Source organism: Megalopta genalis, chromosome 4, assembly GCF_051020955.1.
Source record: "Megalopta genalis isolate 19385.01 chromosome 4, iyMegGena1_principal, whole genome shotgun sequence".
NCBI lineage: Eukaryota > Metazoa > Arthropoda > Insecta > Hymenoptera > Halictidae > Megalopta > Megalopta genalis.
The window spans coordinates 12,547,455-12,564,797 of NC_135016.1; the positions used below are offsets into that span (position 1 = coordinate 12,547,455).

At 33.7% G+C, this 17,343-nt stretch overlaps 1 protein-coding gene and 1 non-coding gene across 3 annotated transcripts in view; both read right to left on the reverse strand.

Annotated features, from left to right (window-relative positions):
- if (integrin subunit alpha inflated) overlaps positions 1 to 17,343 on the reverse strand; it is a 178,790-nt gene that overhangs the window by 14,846 nt on the left and 146,601 nt on the right. The window contains exons 6-7 of one of the 2 annotated variants that reach the window (XM_033475447.2): positions 4,185 to 4,233; positions 2,898 to 2,978 (exon numbers count right to left, since the gene is read on the reverse strand). In XM_033475447.2, coding sequence (XP_033331338.2) covers positions 2,898 to 2,978; positions 4,185 to 4,233 — 130 coding nt within the window. The remainder of the gene's footprint in view (positions 1 to 2,897; positions 2,979 to 4,184; positions 4,234 to 17,343) is intronic. The other variant, XM_033475456.2, reaches the window with a different exon arrangement.
- LOC117223424 (5S ribosomal RNA) lies at positions 16,423 to 16,542 on the reverse strand. Its single transcript, XR_004490919.1, has one exon. It is a non-coding gene; the product is annotated as a 5S ribosomal RNA (ribosomal RNA).

A 17,343-nucleotide genomic window follows, 5' to 3' on the forward strand; every position in this document is an offset into this window, starting at 1 on the left:
AAGCTGTAGAAAAAAAATACACGAAATTTAATTTTAAGCTGACAATGATCTTAAATTTTTCTGACACGTTTACTATCTTTCATTTCATCTATATAAATAGTTTATAAATAGTACACGTTACTACAATTTGTTAAAAAATACATTGTCAACCTTCCTAAATTCTTTCGATGTTTATTGCATATATATACCCCTTCTGATTAAAAATGCATAAAACTGCAGGTCGTTAAAAATACGTCAACGTTCTTAAATTCTTCTGTTTATCATTTTTCATTTCATCCGTACAAAAATATCAGTTCTCAGCATCGCCGTAGAATTAACTCCAGCGAAACGATAAAGTAGGACATCCCATGTGTTACAAACCATCGTTCGCAACTCATCGCGTAACGAGAATGGCAATCGCAGTCAGAAAACGCGTGGAAACGTCACGCTGGTAAATGGTAAGCCGTTTAACATTATTATTAATCTAGCATCTAAGCACAGTATTTATGGATGGCGACTGAGGTATTATTCTGTCTCGTTATCGTCAGGCATACTGTCAACTAAATAGCGGCGGTCAAATGAATTCTGGCGTCGATTAGACACGTTATTATTAAGTAGCTGCGCTCCGCGTTACTCTGGCTGCCGCGCGAAGCTGTGGAAAGCGGGCCTGCACCTGTTAAATATCGCCACCCTCGACTCACCTGCCAGTAATTAATAAGTACTAACGCACCACACGGTGCATTAATCTCCAATCGGATATTAATCACTGCGTATGCGTGTGTGGGGGGGAGGGGCAGAGATGTGTACGAGGCCTGAAACTGTCACGCTCGCAGGATTATATCATAGTATGCTGATTGCTATACCGAAACGGCGCGGAGCGTTCGTCTCGTTCCAGCGACATACTCATTTTGGGCGTGACAGTTTGCCGCGTGGGTTCGTACCGAGAATTATTAATCACAGGCATCGTGTTAATCGCGGTGAAACAGGTGGAAGAAGCCGGATGACCGAGTAATTAATGAAAATTAATTGGGGCCACTGCCAAGCATGTGTAAACGCTCGGAGGTTGCAATTACTGTGTTCCTTTGAACTAGTTTCGAACAGCGTCGACGTTCACCGTCCATCGATGTTCTGCGAGGAATTTGTTCGTCGTGGAGAACTGATTTTCTGTCAATACTTCGTATTCTACAGATATTTATTCGGATATTAAGTCAGATATTAATTCAGATATTAAAGAAGATATTGAATAATTTATAAATGATAGAATAATGATACGATGATACAACTTTTATTTTATTGTATTTTATTTAGCTATTTTTGGTATATTGACCAGTTAGCTGTCGCAATACTTTTAGGAAGTGTAAAAATTAGTATAATATGTTTGATTTTCTCTATATTTTGTTTAAAAATACATATAATTTAATGGAGAATATTAACATATGTAGCTTTCTAAATCAGTTAGCTGTTTCTGACGAGTATACTCGTCATGAAAACAACTACTACTGAGGACGTCTACTCCTCATGACAACGTTTGGTGTTACGACGAGTATACTCGTCATGACAACATTTAGTGTTACGACGAGTATACTCGTCATAGGAATATTTTGTATTATGACGAGTATACTCGTCATGACAACATTTTATGTTACGACAAGTATACTCGTCATGGCAACATTTTGTGTTATGACGAGTATACTCATGATAACAACATTTTGTGTTATGACGAGTAGACTCGTCATGGCAATATTTTGTGTTACGACGAGTAGACTCGTCATGGCAATATTTTGTGTTACGACGAGTATACTCATCAGAAACAGCTAACTGATTAAGAAACACTTGACTGACTAAGGTAAAATGTTTACGTTTCTCAATTTTTATGGACACAGTAAAAGAATGATTTCCGATGTTTCGAATAAATATAAATATAAAAATTAATGTTATATAAACATTTGGTAAATATGTAATTTCAAAGGATTTATTTAATCATCCATGATAGTTACAAGAACAATCATAAACCTGCGGATCTCCAGGCAATATAATTTGCATGATTTGTAAGAAATAGAAATCAAACATCAAAATCTTTTTCTTCATTGTTTCGATATTACGAGCCTTGTTTAGAGAATTTTAATAGATCCGAAATCATACATTAACATTCTCAAATTCTTTTAACCTTCTTACTACTTTAAATTTATGTCTACTTATTAATGAACACAATTTACTATCTTATTTATATTATTCCCACATTTATTTAAACTCTGTAGGCACAATCTCCATAAAAATGTGATTTATAAGACACACACACACACACATATATATATATATATATATATATATATATATATATTTATAGTATTATTATCAATTTTAAACAGATACTCTTCTTATTAAAATATTTAGTTCATATTTATATATATATATATATATAAATATTTTAATAAGAAGAGTATCTGTTTAAAATTGATAATAATACTACTACAGCCTTCTTCCTATAATAAAATAGCATAAAAGTTATTATTAAATTATTATTATTATATATTATAATTATTAATAAATTATTATAAAATTATTATATAAAAGTATAATAATAATAGTTCGCCTAAAATCACATTATTAGAAATTTTTGTGAAAATGTGAAATTGATTAAAAATGGTCATTTTTCCATAATCTTGTAATCGGGCATTTCCAATCAATATTAACATTCTCAATTACTTCGATTGAAATTTTCGAAATCAGTCTCCCCGAGAACACGTTCCACGAACGTCGACGAGAATCATGGTATTCCGAGCATCAAGCAAACAAATTTGTTAATGTGGTCCGCCGTTAAGATACTGAAAGTTGATTAGAGGTTTAAGGGGTCTGGTTTTGCACGACGACGTTGATTGGCGTCGTGCCGATTAGGATCGCCTGCAAATTCGCGGTACCTGATGCATCTGCTTCGGGTGTGAACAACATCGTCGCTACGAACTTCAACCTCATAGCGGTGCTGATCGAGTATATCTGACCTGTAATTGTTTAACGAACGTCTCCTCAAAAGTCGCTCTAATTAGATTCCACGGAGCACGGGTAGCCGCGTCGGACCGGAAGTCGTTCCCATAGACCCAGGCGTTATCAAAGCCCGAACTTCCGTGTCTTTATTAGTACCGAAGTGATTTTACGCCGTTTAATTAGCGCGGGGTGCATAGATTCGATGCGATTCGACCGAGACTTCGGAGCAAGCCGATTATTGCGGGCAGAATTTCGAAACCTCTTCTAATTGTAATTTTGATTATTGTGCGGAATTCTAATTAGCGTTATCCCCTGGTGCTTAAAGATCAGCGATAGTACCTCCAGATTTTGCTTGCCAGATTATTTTGTAATTATAAATTTTGTTTGGTCTTCATTCCGATTACCAAGTGAAAAATTTTACTGTCGCATGGTTTGTAAAAGTTTTCACTTTCGATGCTATAATATCGATAATTAATTGTACCGTCGTTTCTATGTACAGTTGAAACGTGTCACTTGAATTAACTGCTCGATTTTCAACGTTAACAAATCGTTCGGGCAGAATTTATTTCGTTCCATTACGTTGTTGCAAGTAGCAAACTGTTTCTTTTCGGTCTAAAAATGAATTTCTTGGAGTAATAAGAAAATTACTGAAAGAATAGTTTATTTTGTAAATTGTTTAAAAACCAGATTTAAGCGAACGAAACACATTCTGATGCGACGTATCATTTCTAGTGCATCTCATTAAATAAAATAAATTCTACCGTAATTATTAAGAAACCAATGAATTATTTCAAGTGAAACATTTAAGTAATGCTTCCATAATGCTTCTCATTTATTTTGATTGCAGTAAATAATCGATTCACATTGTTTAAAATGTGAACATTATTACGACAAAGTTGATTAAATTTTCACATAATTGCCAATCCTTTCGAGAAAAAAAATGAGAATATAATGAGAAGTATTATCCATTTCCTGAAAATTGTAATTGAATGTCTTGTATTATCTTATAATTAAGAGAAATATCTTGTAAAGTGAAACATATCAACGAATACTTCTCTATGCTAGAAATATTTAAAACAATATTTGCTAAAAAGAGTGAATTTATCAGTTAATAAAAGAATCAAGTCAACAAAAATATCGACGAATAACATCGTACTAATTTTAATTGCGAAACCTTGACATAAATGGAACTACGGAATCTGTGAATAGGGAAAGAACCTTACCTTGCCAGTAGCAATTTCCGGGCGCTCCGATGAAGAGCCTCTCACCGTTCTGAAACAAATAGAAAGGTGTGCTATTAAGGAAATTAGTCGATGTCAAATAACTAACGGCGTAAAGCACTTTAGATGGCTCTGTCTTTATCAGGGGAATTTATTTAACTTTCCCTGTGATACTCGGCGCAAGTAACACACCAATTCAGGACGAATGAAATTGTCTGCAATTTGATGAACACAAATAAAACTGTCTGGTATAATTACTTAGAATGTTAGCCAATCGCTTCATGATACAAAGTGAATGTTCCAATTTTAATTCGAAGAAATTATTCGGAGTTACTTCTTGCTTAATTAATTGATGGAAATGAACATTGATTTGTTTTATTAAAAGCATAATGACATAGTAGAGAATTGTTTAATTTTTCAACAGTTATAGTAACATTTAAAAATTCTTAGCTTGTTTTATGTGTGCTTTATTATTAAATAATAAAGCATTTTGTTATTGCACGCTTTTATTATTATGTTAATGTGTGCTGATAATTACAGATTTAAATTTAGGATTGTTGTAGAACCTAACAGCAGATTTAAGAGTAAATAATAGATGACGAAACAAGTAGGGTGATTTTTGAAAATTAAAATTATAATAAACGTTATTAAAATTCTAATAAATCACAGAAATTTATTTAGTTTTTCAGGAAATATTTGAAATCTCTTAAATTGAATTATTAAAAATAGATCAAAAACTGAATAAAATTATTAAATTTTGGAAGATCATTTCTAAATGATTCACAAGAGTCACTATGGTTCACAAATTATACACAACAATAGCTAACCTTACTTTAATTGCCAGTAAATATAAAATATAATATAAATATATACAAAAATTGAAATGTACATAAAAATCTGCAGCCTGCTAATATTACTAAATCATGAGCGCTTATTTAATTTCATGTTTAAATATTAAGATTTCTTGCAAAACTCATTGTGACTTTCAATCAGCACGAATAAAAGTAACTTATTTGACCATTTCCTACGAATGCACCTTCACATTCTCAACAACCATAAAACGAGGTATTCGAAAATAATAATTTCAACCTGTCTGACACATTTACTGTTAATTTACGATTCAACTAGGATCAGAATATAGAAAACAAGGAATCTCTACGCAAATAAACACAAAGTAAGAATTCTATCGATCTCTATTAAAACTTGTTGCTCATCGCGTTCCAACGGTTTGCGCCTGCCATAAACGCAGAAATTCCTCGGGCATCGCATAATTCGTAGTCCAGATTTCAATAACATTTTTCCCATACGTATGCGCCGGGCTTGTCGTAAGTAGTATAGGCTTGCACGCGCCGGACGCGTAAAACCTCGTGAAAGTTTCATGTTCCACGCATGGGAACAACCGATAGGAAGGTTCAACCGCGATAGGTATGTCGATGATTTTCGAGTGGCACTCGAGCAGCTCATGCACCGATTAAAGTACAGCCGAGCACATCGAACACCGTGTGCTCGAGTGCGTTGTTTTATCACCAGCCGCGACGTTACGACAACGTTGCTCGAGCTGATCCGCGGTACACGCTTCACATTTATTGGTTTTTAACTGCTCTCGTTCGCGGTATTCGCCGAACAAAGTTTTAACACTCGAACGACGGAACTTTTTTCAGAAGTATATAACTGGAATTGTACAGGGTGTCTCACATAACTCGGGCATCTAAAATGTCTCGCTTGTTTCTTGTGATAGAAAAAAATGTCAGAGGAGAACATTAGTTGATTCAGAGGGGCAAATATTATGGTAGGCAAAAAAGTTTGTTCGAGATTATATTTTGTTGAGGTTTCAAGGTCATCGAAGTTTTTTTAAATGGAATGATATATTTGTATTATCGCTATATGATAGCTGAGATCAAGACGAAATCAAAGACCTGTAATATTGTGACCTCCGCGTGACCTTGAGTATGAAAAATGCATGAAACTAGGGCACTCGATGTAAATGAGGAAATAACAATGATAGAATAAATATTGAAGGAAAATTTATTTTAGCTCGTGTTCTCGTACTCAAGGTCACGCGAAGGTCATAATATTGCTGGTCGTTGGATTTTTCTTGACCTCGGCTATCATACAGCGACAATAAAATTAGGTCATTCCATTTAAAAAGTCTTCGATGATCTTGAAATCTTAAAAAGAACATAACCTCGAAGAAATTTTTTTGTCTGTCATAATATTTGCTCCTCTGAAACAACTTATGTTCTCCTTTGACATTTTTTTCTATCATAAAAAACAAGCGAGATATTTTAGATCCTCGAGTTAAATGAGACACCCTGTATATAGCTTGGGATTATTTATCAATTTATTTATCAATTTTTGCGAGCATGTTTTTCAAGCTGCTCCTTCTAGAATTTAATTAATAGATTGAGGATTTTTTAAAGAGAGTGAAAATATTAAAAGAATTTCAACACATCTATTTATTATTTTCAAGTCACTGAAATTATTTAAGGATGAAAGAAAATTTGACTCATATTTGTTGCAATTAATGAAGATAGTTCTTATTTTGCATAAATATCCGCAATCTATTAACCAAACAGGTAAAAATTTCAATTTATTTTCAAACACTAGATAGCTAAATAAGATTTATAGTAGGGGTCCAAATAGACCCGAGCCTCGGCGTTCGTTAAATAACGCTTGCGTTTCACTTTTATTGAAGCGACACACTTCAAGAGTTTCTCTCAACTTTCAAACTTTTTCTAGCAACGTGTTCTTTGAATTGTTCGAAAGTTGGTGGAGATAAAGTGATTGACAGTTAAATAAATTTAATAAATAAATAAACGAACAGATATATTCTTTTGTTATTGTTAGCATGCGTTTGAGTTTTAATCATTTTCCATTCATTTAAGGCACTCACTATTTATAATATAATGTTTATATTATTTATATATACGTAGTAATATTTATTTATTATTCATCATACTTTGAAATTTTACTCACTCAATCATATAGTTATACGTTTGATTACGTTATCAATATTGTTATTCATTGATATTATTTATTGTTTATAGTAATTTTATACGAATATTATGTAATAAACTAAAAGAACAGCAAGAGAACTTAATAAACTAATATATTCAACAAAATATTTACACGAACACATACAGTGTAACAATCGAACAATATACATCATGTTTTTAACAACAATTGAACATTATACTTTACGTGATACTTAAAAGACAGAGATTAACATTATCCAACAAGCAAAGTACTTAGTCAAATTATTGTTTATCTATAGAATTCCCTCTCAAATATATTCAGTCTTATTATTATTACTATTATTTTTATTATTATTGTGTTGAATTTTTATTGTTATTGCATTGAATTTTTGTCGAGACAATTAAAAGTGCATCTGGCCCGTTGAAATAAATTAAGTACATCTTTATAATTTTAATAATCATAAATTAAACAATTTCTAACGTGTCAAAATGACGTTTCTCCGTAAACCCAGTTTAAAAAAGAATAATGCTGTTCCTATAATTTCACAATCCGTTAATTCTAGGAATAAACAGAGGTGATTTATTGAATCCGTAAGATGGAGATCTCCTAGATCGTATATGTTAGATTTCGATTGGCGATTTTTTCGCGAACTCCTCGAGATCGCATAGCACGCCTCTATCGCGAAAACGACCGCGAAACAAAGTTTAACACGCGTGGCGCAGTTGTGCACGATGCACTCTCGCACGAGCATAAATGTGCAGCCGACATGCATGCTCACCACTGATTTATCGTATCTCTGGTTTGTGCGCGAACCGTCCCCTTATCTTCGCCATTATCTAGCGAATTATAGAAAAACTTTCGTGGGTGGGTCCGTTTCCTCGCCGAGACGCCCGCGGCCACGAAAAATCCGCGCGCCATATCGAGTTCGCTGCTTTGATACATTGCATTATAAATAGACTGGGATTTTTATGCGTTCGCAGCATATGGTTATCTAAAAGTCAGCATCGTGAAAGATTTGCCACAGCTTAATTCTGCTTCGTTTCATTTTCATTGCCGTACACAGTGATCTATAAAAATCTAAATGCAAATGAGATTGCATAAAAATTCGCAATTTTATTGTAATAGATCTGATCGTAATATCTGATTATAGATCTGATTATAATAGAATTTTAGATTATATATAGATCTATAATCAGATATATAATTTATTTCTTTATAATACAAAATTCTATTATAATCAGATTTATAGTCAGATATATAATCTATTTCTTTATAATCTAAAATTCTATTATAATCAGATCTATAATCAGATATTTAATCTATTTCTTTATAATCTAAAATTCTATTATAATCAGATCTATAATCAGATATTTAATCTATGTCTTTATAATCTAAGATTCTATTATAGTCAGATTTATAATCAGATATATAATCTATTTCTTTATAATATCTAAAATTCTATTATAATCAGATCTATAATCAGATATTTAATCTATTTCTTTATAATCTAAGATTCTATTATAGTCAGATTTATAATCAGATATATAATCTATTTCTTTATAATATCTAAAATTCTATTATAATCAGATCTATAATCAGATATTTAATCTATTTCTTTATATAATCTAAGATTCTATTATAGTCAGATTTATTATCAGATATATAATCTATTTCATTATAATATATCTAAAATTCTATTACAATCAGATTTATAATCAGATATTATGATCACATCTGACATAATCAAATTGCGAACTTTTATGCAATCTGATTTGCATAATTTATTATGCAGAAATGAATTATAACAATCTTTAAGCAAGGGTTGTGACTTGGGGTGTTTATATTAAATTATTGACATGTTTGATATTCGTTTCTTTAATTGTAAATATTTTTAATAGCAAATATTTTTAAAAGTGGAGATATCCATGTCATTATTTAAATGAAAAATAGCTAGAAATCTTTCATTATGTTAACAATTCTTGAAGCTTTTCTCCAAGATCTCGCAGAAAAGGATCAGCGCAATCCATTTAAAAATGATTATTGAATTATGAATTGAATTAATACTCATCCCAATCGTAATACAGCTAACTGTCTTCTCTTTTTATAAAACGTGTCAAAAAAAAAACGAAATTACAAAAATGTAATATAGTAATACTTACAAATATAAATAGTAAATGTATTTTTATTTTCAAAACATATTTATCTATTTCCTATTTTAAAAAGATGCGTCTAAAAAATGTTGAGACACGTTGATATTACGTCGAACTACAGCGAAATCTCATTTCCATTAATTTATAAAAATGTATAAATGTGGAGCAATAAGACAATTAATTTTTGCTAATACACGCGTCATCTACTATTGAAAAATCTTGCGCGTGCCATAAGTGCATAAAAAGATCCATGATCATATTACTGAAACCATCATTAAAATACATTTAATATAATTAAGAAAAACACGTAGAGAAATGTCTATATCGTCGCATCTCGGCATTTAGCATTCTTCAACGCGCCAATCGACAACCTCTGCTCTCGCGTTTTCAGCTCGCAGCTTCGTTAACGTCAACCGATCCATCAAAACGGTAATTATCCTACGTTCCGTCGCGTGCATCATTAAATTGTTACTGTCGTTTATTGAAACTTAATATTCCATCGAGGGACTGGCGACGGAGGCGAGGCTCGTTAGCGGAGTATTTACCGAGGTTGAAAGCTTGTAAAGCCGACCGGCTAGCACGCGATGCGTTCACGTTTTACACGATGTAACGGTAAGACTCCCACAGTCTTATCTAACGGCGGTGCAACAGTAGTAAAGATTATGTCCCGCGTACATATTAATCAATGGTGAATTACGTGAATGATCGTAAGAAGCTGAATCCATTCGGGACAAGCGATGCGACGTATAATATCATGCAATATGAATGAGATCGGGAAACTAGAATCCACGGCGTAGAACGACAAGTTTTTTCGCAATTACAATTTCGAGATTCATTGCTTGATAATGGAACAGAAAACACGCTTTGTGGCGTGTTTTATTAACGACTTTTTGGCCGATGCTTTGTGCATTTACGGGTTCCAGTGTGAGAGTAAAATGCACTGAGACGTGCATTTTTCTCATTATTCTGGGTGATCAAATTATAAGGGTGCAATTAGATCCTTGTATTATAATTTAATTCTGAGATTTCGGATTTAAATTTACTACTCGAATTAATATTACGAGTTTTAAATAATACTATAATTATTTTAAATATACTATAATTGTTTCAAATATATTATAATTGTTTCAAGTATACTATAATTGTTTCAAGTATACTATAATTGTTTTAAATATACTATAATTATTTCAAATATGCTGTGGATATTTAAAATATCCAAATGATAGTAAAAATTATTTTTATTATTTATATATCTTAATACTACTATTACTACATACTTTTGTAATTACTACAGAAAATTATACAATTAATATTGCTTTGAAATGAAAAGTAAAAATTGGTCAAGTTTGAGACGTCATTTTAAGAATAAGAGATACAAATTGCATTAATAGTGACACCTTCTTTATACTGGTACAATATTTCAATTTGTTGTACTACTATTTTCAAAAATCACTTAAAGTCAACACAAACATTTTAATTTAAGAATCTTTTACATCAATGTGGTTTGACAGAGAACTGTCAAAACGTTCATCTTCGCGAGATTTTTGTTCGTGTCCATCTAATATTGTCGCGAAACAAAACAATTGTTTCATTGGCGTGGAAAATAGAAAAAGATTTTTTAGAAAAATATTTCTAATTCTCGGATAATCATCTAACATTGACAAATAACGTCGTTTTAGAAATGATCACAGGCATGGGAACAATTGTAAAACAAAATAATAAATTATTTGAAATATAGATGTTTGATTCGTCGGAATCGATTTGTTCTTAAACGATTTTCGATTTTTGGAATCGATCTTTTGATATCGCCGAACATCTGCAAAAATTGTTACATTTTAATTTTTGCTCGCTAAACAAATGGCTAATAAATGACCATTAAGATATTAATACAATTCTATTGAATTCTATCTTTTTCCACATTTCAGATATAAATTAAAAATATGCAAATTTAACGATTTCAAAGTTTATTCGAATTTACGCTGAAAACTACAAATTCGATTGTTTAAATCGATTCTTCGGTATTCAATGCTCTGATGAATTGATTTATCGAGATTCGATGCTTTGGTGAATCGATTTTTCGAGATTCGATACTTTGATGAATCGATTTTTCGAGATTCGTTGCTTCGATGAATCGATTTTTCAGGTTTCGATGTTTTGGTGAATCGATTTATCGAGATTCGATGCTGTGGTGAATCGATTTTTCAGGATTCGATGCTTTAGTGAATCGATTTTTCAGGATTCGATACTTTAGTGAATCGATTCTTTGGGATTCGATACTTTGGGATTCGATACTTTGGTGAATCGATTTTTCGGGATTCGTTGCTTTCATGAATCGATTTTTCAGGTTTCGATGCTTTGGTGAATCGATTTTTCAGGATTCAATGCTTTGGTGAATCGATTCTTTGGGATTCGATATTTTTGTGAATCGATTTTTCGGGATTCGTTGCTTTCATGAATCGATTTTTCAGGTTTCGATGCTTTGTGAATCGATTTTTCGAGATTCAATGCTTTGGTGAATCGATTCTTCGAGATTCTATGCTTTGTTGAATCGATTTTTCGGGATTCGTTGCTTCGATGAATCGATTTTTCAGGTTTCGATGCTTTGGTGAATCGATTTTTCGAGATTCAATGCTTTGGTGAATCGATTCTTCGAGATTCTATGCTTTGTTGAATCGATTTTTCGGGATTCGTTGCTTCGATGAATCGATTTTTCAGGTTTCGATGCTTTGGTGAATCGATTTTTCGAGATTCAATGCTTTGGTGAATCGATTCTTCGAGATTCTATGCTTTGGTGAATCGATTTTTCGGGATTCGTTGCTTCGATGAATCGATTTTTCAGGTTTCGATGCTTTGGTGAATCGATTCGAATCGATTCGGTTAAAAATTGATTTAAGTATCGACATTATCGCGAGAATCGAACACCCCTGATCCGAAATAATATTTCAAATAGTGTCATTCGAGAAGTGGCTCGCATTGAGCTTAGGTATGCTTCCGACTCGTACAGTGTTTTATGGAGGCACGCAGCGAAGAACAGGTTAGAGGCAAGGACTCCAAGGACTCGCCGGAAAAATCAGAACACGTGGCCAGGACATAGCAGCCCATACGTCTCGAGGATCCTCGCTGAAACACCAGACCCGCGCGCGAATATCTAGTTAGTCCCAGTATCTCCGTATAGAATCGGCCGCCCGCGACCCCTGTTGCTGGCAGCTGCGTTGACCCCTGCCGCAGGGGTCGCCACCACTCAAGGCCCCGCTTAAATATCACCGGGATCAAAGTGTTAATCGCCGGACAATGTCGGCGCGTTCCCTCTCGCGGGTTGCACCTACGCGCCGATGCAGGCCGACGCCCACGCGGCGTATAGAGAATACAACGCGGGGGAATTCCGCGGATCGAACAAGGAACGAGATGCACGGAAAACGCGACGGGCCTGATGGAGAAGAGATGCCGGGCCCGAGATGATTGGTGGTTCGATGTTGCAGGACCTTGTTCGGATGCAGCCATCTACGGAGCCAGGGGTCTGCGAAATTGTTTAATAACGATACTTCTGTTGTGTATACGAGATTACAGTGCTCGGAAAATACATGCCATTCGCGCTGGAATTGATAGTTACTTAGCAATTGATCCTGATCCCCGAGGCTATCTTCAAGTTGTTTGCTTTAGGGACGCGAAATTTCCGTTTCAACACGCTTGGTTTTTTTTTCGAGCGTTTCACTAAGTACGGGGAAGCGCGAAGAAAAGTTGGGAACTTTATTTTGTTCACGAATTTTTAGTTCGGTTTGAACGTATTCGTTATCGGTCAATTTTTTGGCACAGCGAATAATAATCGAATCGACGAACATACTTTGTAAAAGCAGATTGCAATGCTTGAGAAAATAGATGCCTCGATCTTCTTGAACTTGAAGACTGTCTTAGAGTCTTGTTTGGTCGAGAGAAATCAGTATTTTAACATGCTTGCTTGCGCACTTTTTCTACTAACTGCAATGAAGTTCATTTTGAATAAATGGATAAACGTTCATTTTACGGAACAATTTAACTAATAACGACAGTATCATCCAACATACTTCGTCAATGTACATTGGAGTGTTTGAAGAAAAAGAATAACTTGATCTTAATCCTCAAGGCTTTTTAAATTATTTTGTATCATTTTTTATTTATTTCAATTATTTTTCAATCATTTTCAACGAACGAATTGCGGCTTAATAAATAATCGCAATATCAACCAATAAACTTTGTAGAAGTAAATTATAATATTTGAGTAAGTTCGTAAAGTAACTTTAAAGTAGTTTGATTAAGAGAAATTAATATTTTAAAATGCTTGTTTTCGTATTTGTTCTACTAAATACACAATGAAGTCCACTTCGAATGGATCGATTAATGAACAATTTGTTACGCAGCAAACGGTAACAGAATCAACCGGCAGACTTTGTAAAAATAGATTTCAATGTTCCAGGAAAGAAAAGAAGTTCTCCTTGACGCTGAAGGCTTTCTTGAACTTGTTTGTTAACAGTTTCTATTTTAACACGTTTGTTTTCGTAGCTTCTCTACTGAACGATTTGAGATGATTGAATGAGATTAAACTAATTGAACAATGTGTGACTCAGCAAACGATAACAAAATCAACCAACAGACTTTCTAAAATTAAATTACAGAGTTTGCAAAAAGAGGAAAAATTGTCCTCGATCCTGAAGCACCAGTTTTTAAACCTTTATTTTCATAGTTACTTCCAAGAGATCCTTTCCAAGAAAAAATAAATTCTATTCACAATGTATCATAAGCTCTAAACGAAAGGATAACTTTTCCTTCGAACGATCCGACGTTTCGTGTCCCATATAAAAATGGGACATCGTAGGTTTAGCAATAAGAGATGCAAGAGAAGGGACCTTCTTCTCGAACTGGGACACAGAGGCGGGGGAGAGGGTAAGACGCGAAAATGTGACGGCACCGACCGGATTCCCTGGTTCGGTTCCGGCGAAAGGTTCGTGTCTAGTTTCGTTTTACTCTGCTTATCATGAGAAATGGCGGCCGTTTATAAAACAATGCGACCGCTAAGGGAGGAGGACCACCGGCGCGTAGGTGGCCTCCTCGCAACGCTGCCCGACGCTGAACACGGAACACGGTGACAGAACGAAATGTCCGTGCCTTAAATGGCCACCTGAGACTCTCCTGCTGTTGCTGTTCGCCGCTGCCGTGTCGCGAGTGCCCTTTTTCCCTCCCCCGGGACTATCTCTTTCTGCGCCGGGATTACGCGTATATACGCGTTACGAACATGAGTGCGACGTCGACGCGACAAAGGGCATCGCTGCCGCTCGAAACCAGGATTTCGCGAGCTGATAGTCGGACTGCGGTATACTCGATAAGTCGAGGCGGTAGTGGCACGCTATACATAGACTCGGTGATGGACTTACTTGTATTGTCATCTGTGAGAATGGTTCTGCTGAATGGTCACACGTGAGGACGAAGTTGAGTCAATTTTATTTCGTTGCTATTTTTGAGGAATGGTGACTTGCATTCGTTTATGATTTTTCCAATTAGAGTCGTTGTGGACTCAACAACTCTGTCATTAGCAAAAATGGTCCCACTATATGGTCACATACGAAAAAGACGTTCAGACAATTTTATTTTATTGGTCTTTTTGTGAAATTTTGACTCATAGCATCTGATTTCCCAATTAGACTACTAGTGAGTCAATTAATCTTATCATTTATAAAAATGGTCCCAGGGTTTGGTCACACGTGAGGACGAAGTTGAGTCAATTTTATTTCGTTGCTATTTTTGAGGAATGGTGACTTGCATTCGTTTATGATTTTTCCAATTAGAGTCGTTGAGGACTTAACAACTCTGTCATTAGCAAAAATGGTCCCACTATATGGTCACATATGAAGAAGACGTTCAGACAATTTTATTTTATTGGTCTTTTTGTGAAATTTTGACTCATAGCATCTGATTTCCCAATTAGACTACTAGTGAGTCAATTAATCTTATCATTTATAAAAATGGTCCCAGGGTTTGGTCACACGTGAGGACGAAGTTGAGTCAATTTTTTTTCGTTGCTATTTTTGAGGAATGGTGACTTGCATTCGTTTATGATTTTTCCAATTAGAGTCGTTGAGGACTTAACAACTCTGTCATTAGCAAAAATGGTCCCACTATATGGTCACATATGAAGAAGACGTTCAGTCAATTTTATTTTATTGGTCTTTTTGGGAAATTTTGACTCATAGCATCTGATTTCCCAATTAGACTACTAGTGAGTCAATCAATCTTATCATTTATAAAAATGGTCCCAGGGTTTATTCATTCAGGGTCACTCGTGACGATGAAGTTGAGTCAATTTTATTTCGTTGCACATTTTGGAATGTTTTGACATGCATTCGTTTCTCATTTTTTCAATTAGAATCGTTGTGGACTCAACAACTCTGTCATTAGCAAAAATGGTCCCATTACATGGTCACACACGAAGAAGACGTTTAGATAATTTTATTTTATTGCTCTGTTAGTGAAATTTTGACTTATAGTTGTTCCTCATTTCTCAGTTAGACTAGTGATGGGTTAACTAATTTTATCTTTTGTAAAAATGGTCCCATTGTTTAGTCACATATGAAAAAGAAGTAGACAAATTTTATTTTTTGAATAATTTTTAACTAATCTCGTGAAGATGGTCTCACTGAATGGTTACATGCGAGGCAAAAGTTTAATAAATTTTATTTCATTGCCCCTTTTGAAAAAATTTGACAATTATTTGTTCCCATTTTTCTCAATATGATGATCTAACAGCTTGACACTTGTAAAAATGGTTCTACAAAATCGTGATAGATGAGGATGGAGTTGTTATTTTAGTAAAAATTTTGGCACGTATGTTTCCTCGTTTTTTTCAACTAAGTTTAACCCTTGTTATTAAATTAATAAAATTAACACAATGGTAACTGATCGAAGGAGAAACAATTGTAAATATTTTATACCTTCCTTGAAAATGAGAGGATTGAAATGAGTTTACTCGCATTGTTCGCAAATAAGAAATTAATGTACAGTCTGTGCCATGTTCTCAAAAGCAATGAAAGATGCTGAATATAGAAAAGGGATGCTTATTAAATAAATTATCTAAAAAAAAGGAATTGTGACAACAACACGTGGTGTTCCCAGGCGGTCACCCATCCAAGTACTAACCACGCTCAACACTGTTTAACTTCGATGATCGGACGAGAATCGGTTTTTTGCAGTGTGATATGGTCGTTGTCGAAATCATACGAGCTTTATACAGTATTTAAAGAACTAATGCCACGTGTCGAGTTAATTACTACGTGAGTGCTTTTTAGGTCGAACGTCTTAATATCAATTGATGCTACTCTTGATGCTACTATCAATGATACAAGAAATATTTATGTACACGTCAAAATTATTTTGAGTTTTAAGAAAAATTTATTAAAAATTTAGTTTTTAATAAAAAATTAAAGATTTAGGTTTTTTTCCATCAACATCTATTTTTAACAGTATTTATATGTACACGTAGTATGTACGTTCTCACCATTATATTTTAATCTATTCACTGTTATATAAATTAACCAAAATATTTATACGTAAATATTTCAGTAGTAAAAATTATTTAATACAAAGTCATATAAATTAACTTTGGATTACATCGAACCAAACAATTTCGTTTTGAAAATTAACATTGTCTACTAATCCTGCGGGCAATATATAATAAATCCGCAAAATTTGTTATGTAAGTAATAATAATAATACACAAACGTGTTTCTAACTAGACAGGTTTTTTTTATTAATGAAAAATATGGCATTACATTTCATGTTACTTATTATAAATTAGACCAGTAATTATTAAATTTCGGATCTTATGCATTTATGACAAAAATAAGTAATTTAAAATTTTTTAAATTAATTTTAAATTTCTAATTTAAAATTAGGAAAATCTAAAGAATGGAAAAATACCAATGTATTAAAATTATTAAAGAAAGAACAATAGAAATAACTTGTTGGCTTTTGTGTATTGCAATAGACGCAACATACTTTAATTTTGCATA